Here is an 8,758-nt window from a genome sequence, read left to right on the forward strand (position 1 = left end):
GAGCCCAAGAGCTTCAAGTGCACGTTCCTCGGGTACGGTGAAAACGTAAAAGGATATCGTGTGTACGACATGGATGCGTCGCAGTTCAAGGTGACACGGTCGGTCAAGCTGAACGAGCGTGAGGTAATCGGAATCTATGGCACGGAGTCGCCAGCTTCCGGAACGGTCATCCATGTGACGAGGAGCGATGATACGATCGTTCCAATATCTGGAGTGGAACGTCAGCATGCTCAGGATGAACCGATGGAAGAAGCAGAGGAACCTGCCCAAGACATTGAGATGGACGACCTTGAACCGGAATGGAACGCAGAAATACAGCAGCTACCCGCGCCGAAGGAACCCAGGTTAAATGGGTTGGATTTGGCAACGTTCCATTCGCAGCCTTCATCGTTCCATGAGGACCGGATAATCTTCCATCCTGAAACGGAACGATCTACGCGCCCTCGTGAACCGTTATTTCTACTTGGGAACGGTGACGATGAAGATGTGGAACGTGGAAGTGATGGACCGCCATCTCCTAAGCGTGCCAGAATCGACGAAGATGATTTGCTCGCAGAGGCAGTGTTGGCGTACGCGGCCAGCATTGGTTGCGTTCCAGATACACCTAACACATACGCAGAAGCTATTACCAGTGACGAAGCAGGAGAGTAGCGTCGAGCTATGCAGTCAGAGCTGGATTCGCATACCCGGAACGAAACATGGACGCTCGTTCCACGTGGAACGACAACTCGTTCCATTGGATGTCGCTGGGTGTTCACGAAGAAGCGTGACGAGAATGGCCGGGTTATCCGTTACAAGCCACGCCTAGTAGCGCAGGGGTTCAAGCAGAAGTTTAAAATAGACCTCTTTGAGACGTACTCTCCAGTTGCGAATATGATCTCGATTCGAGTTGAACTCGCTGTTTGGTTTACGTGCGGCTACATTATGGAGCAACTGGATGCCGACACAGCGTTCCTCAACAGTGGTTTGAAGGATTGGGTTTATATGGACGCTCCATTTGGTCTCGAGAACCAAATGGAACGTGCTGAAGGCATGAAGTGCAAGCTGCTAAAGGCTATATACGGCTTGAAGCAAGCTGCAAGTGCATGGAACACGACTATTAATCGTGGGCGCCTGCTGCAGAACAATTTCAAGAGTTGTGGAGCCGACCAGTGTGTCTACGTCAAGCGTTCCAAAAACGCATTCGTATACGTATGTCTATATGTGGACGACATGATCATTGCGGCTAAGACGCGCGACGCAATTCGCGACGTCAAGGACGCCCTGAAAAGCGCAGTTAAGATGAAGGAGCTTGACGAGGCCAAATTCGTTCTGGGAATGGAGAGTGACCACGAGTAGAAAGCGGAGCATTGATGATTAAGCAAACTCGGTACATTGACGACAATGTGGAACGATTCAATCAACGGAACGCCAAGATGGTGGAGAACCCTTGTGCAATAAACCTGAAATTGTCCAAGACGATGTCGCCAAATACGGAAAGGAACATGCCGAAATGAGGTCACGACCGTATCGTTCCTTAATCGGGCGCCTCATGTACATCACAACCTGCACTCGGCCGGACATTGCCTACGTTGTCACGCAGTTGTCACCCTTTCTAGAGAATCCTGGAGCACAACACTGGAAGACAGCGATTCATGTTCTGCAGTATTTGAAGTCCACTCGCCATCATGGTATCGTAAACAAACCTGGAACGAGGGCATACGGAGCACAAGCTGTCAAGGCAGAATCATTTCAAGGTGCTATTGCACTTGCAAGCAACGCTGGACATCACGCGAGGACCAAGCACGTGAATATCCGTCAGCACTTTATTCGAGAGAATGTGGAACGTTCCACAATCGAAGTGGCCTACATCGACACGAAGCAGCTGTTAGCTGACATGCTTACGAAAGCACTGGGAACAAAGTCGCTAGCGTTCCTTCGCGAAGCAAGTGGAATCAAGAAGAGGAACGACGTCCAGTAGTAGTGAGTGGGAGGGTTGATATTCACCGACTTTGCACGGTTCGGCTAAACGACGTGATGTTCCAAGATGGACCGTTCCTGAATGGACCGTTCGCAAACCGGTTAAATACACGGTGAATAGCAAACCACCCAGTGTCGCTGTTGTTGTTGTTTAAGGCAAATGCCGAAGTGAGTAGATCAAAGTCAATTAAACATGTCCTCTAAACTTCTACTCTAGCGTTGTCCTCCTTGTTGTCCTCTTGTCAAGTGCTCCTGGCCATCCACCAGATTGAGTTAATTCACCAACGGCAATCCACTTAGGTTGCGCTTGTGGCGACATGTAGTGCTGCAGAGCTTTGTCAACATTTTACGTGTTCAACCGAGCGAGATATAACTTGAGAAGAACATCCACTTGGTTTGCCTTTTCCGCTTGGTAGTCACGTTTGATTTCAGCGATTGGTGTCATAAGTGATAGAATTTGTATCAAATTCAGCTGGTCGTTTTCAAGAAGGAATGTAGATGGAGGAACACCTGCGTGCTCGACTTGGCATCGCCGCTCCTGATACCAGGCTACAATAGCTTCCTATTTGTTGAGCACTCGCCGAAGGGAACTAGATGGACTAAGAAAGCGAGCCGGGGTATAGTCAAGTAGCTGTGTCGTGCTAGTGCTTGTGAGACTTCTACAAAGAGCTTTAAACAGATCGCCACTTTCTTCGACAGCTCGAACTTGGTAAATAGTTTTCTTGACCCGAGAAATCAACCGAGTCAACTCAGGGTTACCTGTATCATCATTCATCCTACAAGCATCTTTCGTCCCCGCGTGTGCCATGTGTGCAATGCACCATTCCCAACGCTGTTGCAGTGTGTTCACCAGCATGCTTCTCACGTCAGATCCTTTGTCACTAGTAGATGCGAAAGTTTTCAAATTTAAGTCCTCCAGAATATGGTTAACCCACGCGCGAAATGGGCCCTGGATGCCGTCACCATACGACGGGTTAATTTTTCGAGTTCCAAGCAGAATAGACGGCGGCTTCCGAGCCTCGTTTACGAAGTACACTCTTAAACCTAAGAAGTTTTGGTGTGTTGTCTTGCACGTCCAAAAGTCGATCAGCATTACCAAATTCGAGTAAGATGCAATATTATGAGCAAACATATCCACCACTTCAGCACGGGTTGAGCTGTACAACTCAACAATAGAATGAACTACACTCGTTGCATTGATGGATGTACGCATCTCTTCCTTCACGACGAGTCCTTCTTTTAGAATTGACTCATCATATTCGCCACAGCAAAGTGGTAAGTTATTGTTGACGATTCTAAGAGTTTCAACAAACAAATTCACACGAGCAGGGTCGTTCTTGTATAATGATGACGATCGCAGTGCTCAATCACGGCATCCCGCTTGCGCTTCCGATCCATTTCTGCGGAGGTCTTTTCAGATACAACTGCGTGATCCATTCGTAGATGTTTTGCTGCCCTCGAAGTCCGACCCGCTGAAAGTAAGAAGAGATTCGTGCCTGATGTCCGGCAACTAGGCATACCCAGCTTAAGTGCGCCTTATCATTCTCTACGAACTCCACGCGAGCCCCCCCCCGCTCGTAGATGAACGAAGTTTCAGAAGCTGTCGGTGGTCGTAATTGAATGCCAGCAGGTGCCACAAAGTTTGAAACAGCTTCTCTAACCGCAACAAGAGGATTGACTCTCGCCATTTCAAACAAATCTGCTCGTGCTCAGCCCACGTCGTGTCCTTGGTCACGTACTCGGTCTCAGTACTCACCGTGCCCGTGCTCACGCTCTCTCTGTACTTGTCCACAGCGCAGATTCCACAGGCACTTTTGCGCTGCCTGTTCACTAAGGCGTAGCTGTCAGCAGCTTTAGGTGCTTTGGACCCGGGAAGGTGCTGGTACTTACAAACGCGTAAGTAGAGTAGCGGATATCTGACCATACCGTGCCGCCTTCGTGCGCCCAACACGTGCGCCAGACACGTAGAGCGAGCACAACGTTCGATCGCGTGTGTTGTGTTCGAAGCTCTCGTATCTAATGGAGTGAGCATAAAAACGAGCTCACGTTCTTCTGCTCGTGTACCCATGTGCGCGTCAAATGCTTGTTTATGACATTCAGAAAAGTGTTCGCACATATACCAGAAATTGCATGGACTGTCTATCCAAAGTGTTCATAAAAAATCTATTATTGTAGATTAATATCTGCAACATCCGTCAAAATCATCGTTCAAACTAAATTCTCCTATCTCCATGTCTAAATCGGTAAGGATTTCATTCAGGATAGAAATTACTGAATGTTCGCTGATGTCCCCACCCCTTGCCAAGTGGGCTAAGACCTCTACTTTGTACGTCGCTGTGAAGAACACGAGGTTCTTCCTCACTTTACGGCCTCGGCCTCCTGGAAGTCGTGGTCGCCCTTTTGGGTAGCGGCGTTGCATAGGAGCCATCCGATAGCAAAATGCACAGACAGAAAGACAGTTCGTACGACTGAATGCGATAACTGAGGGTGCACGAGGTCTTTCCCGTTCGGCCCATAGTACGTGATAACTAAGGGAATTCGGTATGTAGACTGGTTTCAGCTTATTTTTACTAAGGATACTACTTTTTAACACCAAGATTTGTGACTGTACCTGTATCTGGTTTATATACAAACATCAAGTGAATGAATAATTTATCAGCATCCCAGAATCTGAAGAGCCGGTAGATCAGCGTTTCTGCACGTGTGCCCTTTGAGAATTGTGTTTATTGTAAAAACCTCGTAATCAACAAACGTGCCAAGAGCACCAACTCATTCTGATCCATTCTTCATTTTTTTCCATCGAGTACGTTCTACTTCCAACCTTCGATGCGCGGGCTCATCATTCTGCTGGCTATCCAAGTCACTGTTACTATACTTGTCAATGAAACTGGTGCTGTCGACATTGATACGCTCGCAGCAGCTCGATCTGGGGTCGTCCAAGATCCTGCTGTTGATGGCCATGTCGCCAACAACGTCCAGCGGCTACTGAGAAAGCGTGAGCCTGTCCATGACGGCACCGAGCATGCTACAGAGTCAATTAACAAAGAGAGAGATGTTTCGGCAGCTGTTAAAGCATTTGCTGAGAAGCTAAAAGGTATCTGAACCGTCGGGAAGGTGGATGACGCAATGAACGATATACCCAAGTTCCAACGATTGGGGCAAGCAGACCACATCGATGAATCAATTAAGGCAGCGCTCGTTGGCAACTACGCTGATGATGTTCACAAAGAAATGATAGCACGGATGATGACGGCGTTCCAAATGATGGATGAGCAGGGATTGGATCCCAACAAAGTTAAAAGCCTCATCGCGGAAAAGAAGGTGGTTTTGACGCCGGAACAAGCCCATTACTTTGAGCCCTTATTCTCTGCGTATTGGAAGGCAGCCCACGTCGGAAAGAACCTGGAATGAGGTGGTGTGTAATGTAGTGGACGGCGGCGGGCACATAGGGACCGTAGAAATGAGGAACATCCGCAGCCAGATTTAAGGCAGACCTTTCCCCTAATCTAATTTTCAATTTTCGTTTCGTATACCTCGATGTAGCTCTACTAACTAAAACCAAACTTGAGAAACTGGGGATGCGTTGATCTCTACCACCATGACCTTATTACAGCTTCTAAACAGCGCAGATATACACATTTGAATATAATAATACCTCCGCTCGGAAATAGATAACCATTTGTTTTTTTTTGCGCAGCCCTCCGCCTCGTTCATTTGAGCGTTTATTAATTTGTGAGAGGCTGCTAAGCTTTATGGCGAGAGCTGACAGTGAGAAACTAAGCAAGGCACAGGCGTTCATGCTCCGCCATGAACTACAGATACAAAAAGGGATCTAAGACGGCAACTACACCGCCACATTCTGAAGGGGCTCAGTGGGGCTTCTAGAACTTCAGCGGTAGGCGGTGGGGGGGGGCTGCTCGCTGCAAGAAGCAGCATGTACGCGTTAGCATTGGCGAGTGAGATAGCGTCACAAGGCAGTGACGTAGGGAGAGTGCCAGCTCGTAATTGCTTGTCCTTGTGCCGGAGGCGCGCCAACTTGTGCGTGGGTGTAAGTAGTGGGCGGGTCTGTCTGAGCGCACGCCGTATGTAGCCTTCCTTGATCAGCTGCTGAACCAGGTAGCAGCTCATGTTGGACGCGCGTTGAAGCAGGCGCTGGATTTCCGCTCATTGACAGGAACTGCAGCGATTCTCTCGCACAGCTCAGCTCGAACCACCTTCTTCCTACCACATGCGCTCGTCCTTGACTTGACCACGGCTGCTACTCGATCTCCCATCGAATTGATTCCACGCCTCCAAATTCGCTCGACAGCTTGGCGGCCCACACGGAAGTACGCTGCAACCCAAAAGATATGTCCATGTTTGAGCACTCCTCCCACGCTGCGAACCAGTAAGGTCTCATAGACGGCCTGGCGCTCACTGTCTGTGATCTCCCCCAGGTGCCAGCTTTCAAAATGAAAGCTGGGAGCGGGAGCCAGGGAAAGCGCGGGAGATTCGAAATCCAAAAAGTGATCGGCATAGAGGGGGTATTTTTATTAGGTAGGCTGTAATATAATTTGAAATGGTTATCTTTTTCCGAGCGGAGGTACTGTAGTAATAAATAGGCGGGGATGTCATCTTTATTATACTTCAACAAGTACCATAATATATTTGACATATCCCGCCTTTTTCACAACGCGCTTACTTTTCGCCCATTTCGCTTTAAATGCAGCTTGACACGATCATATTCTCATTGTGGCTTGAATCAAAATGTACATTTATTGCGTTTTACCATGGTTAATGCACTTTATAAGTATATTTTGAGTACTGGCGCCCGCGCAAATCTACGCGGTCTACTTTTGAGGCAAGGAAGTATGACCATTTTGCAATCCCCCTTACATATGATATTTGCTTAGTCTGGTTAGGTAAATCGTCGCGTCTGAAGCGAACGTACTTAACCCAGTTCAAAGTGCTAACCTTCTCTTCAAATGTATGTTTGCCGGAAGACAAAGCGTATAATACTGAATAGAACTCAGCGTAATATTGTAATACAGCGCGGTTTTTTTATTTAGTACGCGTAGGCCGTTATTTTTTATTTTAACTGACAATGAAGGTTACATTAGAAAAATAGGTGAATAAAGCGAGGGCACGTTCGGAAGCACGGCTGAATTCCCCTCGAGTGCGTTGGTTATCCACACTGCTAAATAGTACTTCCGAGTAACTAATATCTTTAAAATTTATCCATTACCAGTAAACCGCTTAGACTAACATCCTCTTGCTAGACCAATCTTCGATAACAATATCGTCTAGAGTTCCCATATTCAGCTCCGTTTCGACTTTTAACTCTGGTTCGAAGGCGCTTTCATCGTCCGTTTGTAGCTCCCATGTCGCTTGAACTGCGAGCCGTATACATCATGCTTTGCAGGGCTTGATACTCTGCCGTACAGCGTCGACGGAGATCTCCTTCCCAGCTTGACGCACCCACGGCGTCATTGAGGTAATACCTGCGGGGCGTAAAGCAATAGAAATGCATAGTTAAGCGATCTGAAAGGCGCCGTCGATATTGCATTAGTATTTTTGCAGTGACACAAATCGAAAAGTGTCTGGCTATTGAGACAGGGGCGTTTCATTCGAAATTACTCTCCATGACTGGTTTAAGTGTAATTGCAGCCATTACAAACTATATCAAACTATTTATAGTAAGCTCTTTTAAATCGTCTAACAATAACATTCCAATTATGCCCAATTATTCTCTGGATTTTAACCCTTCTACTACGACATTACGGATAATCCGGAATCTAATTTATAGAGGTGAAATTGCTCCGAGATGTCCGCAACAACATTCGAGCAACGACAATTCGGCATATTGAATTTTGTATGCGATAAATTTAAACGGGTTAAGAATAAGCTGCACACCACATGCGACACGGGATTGTCAGGAAGCGGTTAGGTTTACAGATATAAGGAGTCAAGAGACTCTCCCAGCCCTCCATTTGGAAATCAGCGCCGGAGAAGAGACCATCACTCCTGAAGATGTTCACCTTCGAGAAAACGTTCAACCAGATATGGCGCGAATTAAAGAAGAAAGGCTGGCTGTATCGAAAATCCTCTGGCCTCAGCAACGCCCCCCGCTACCTCCCCCCCGGTGGCAATCTCGCGGGATCGGAAGGCGTGGACTACTTTAAAGGTAAGACTACCGATGCGAATGTGCTGTATCGGCAACTAACCGTGTACGCTTGTCAGGCGAGATGAGTCTGCTTCGCTACTACCGCCGTAAAGGATGGCTTGCCTTCGAGACAGCTCCACCAGCTTCGACGCCGACCATCGCCGAGCCCGAGCAACCCAAAAATGCTTTTGGGCCGTCCGAGACTACGTCAGCACTGTCTGAAGAGAATCCCGCGCGGTCAGGAAGAGATTCCGAAGCGGTGCCTGCGCCGTCCGAGCCTGGATTAGCTGCACCCGTTGCCGCACCAAAGGAAGCTGCTGCGAAGAACACTGCGATTGATTGGCCGAGGGCTGCTGCCAAAGCCACTGCCCCAGCGAAAGCGTGGACTATCTCAAGCGTACCACCTGCACTTGGCAAGGCCAGAGGTTCTAGCAGACCACGACCCGCAAGAAAGGCAACTAGTTCGGCACACGACATTGAAACGGATCCGCAACCTCGACCGAAAGGCAAGCGCAAGGCATCGAGTACAAGAACGTCTACGAAACGACCCCGTACTGGTACGTTTGAGTTTCAGATGCTGACTGTTGCGAAATATATACTAAATTTCTTGTTACGGATTGTGCAGCTCCTGGTGTTCAGGAAACGACCTCACGTACC

At 48.1% G+C, this 8,758-nt stretch overlaps 2 protein-coding genes across 2 annotated transcripts; one reads left to right on the forward strand and one right to left on the reverse strand.

Annotated features, from left to right (window-relative positions):
- Positions 1-3,101: 3,101 nt before the first annotated feature.
- Positions 3,102-4,802, reverse strand: PITG_09690 (uncharacterized protein; the record flags this gene model as incomplete). Its single annotated transcript, XM_002903253.1, has 4 exons — positions 3,102-3,116; positions 3,716-3,782; positions 4,322-4,487; positions 4,781-4,802. 4 exons carry the CDS (start codon positions 4,800-4,802, stop codon positions 3,102-3,104), a joined length of 270 nt encoding a protein of 89 aa, XP_002903299.1.
- Positions 4,786-5,061, forward strand: PITG_22894 (secreted RxLR effector peptide protein, putative; the record flags this gene model as incomplete). Its single annotated transcript, XM_002903252.1, has 1 exon — positions 4,786-5,061. One exon carries the CDS (start codon positions 4,786-4,788, stop codon positions 5,059-5,061), a length of 276 nt encoding a protein of 91 aa, XP_002903298.1.
- Between the last annotated feature and the right edge of the window lie 3,697 nt (positions 5,062-8,758).

Source organism: Phytophthora infestans, genomic scaffold (assembly GCF_000142945.1).
Source record: "Phytophthora infestans T30-4 supercont1.15 genomic scaffold, whole genome shotgun sequence".
NCBI lineage: Eukaryota > Oomycota > Peronosporomycetes > Peronosporales > Peronosporaceae > Phytophthora > Phytophthora infestans.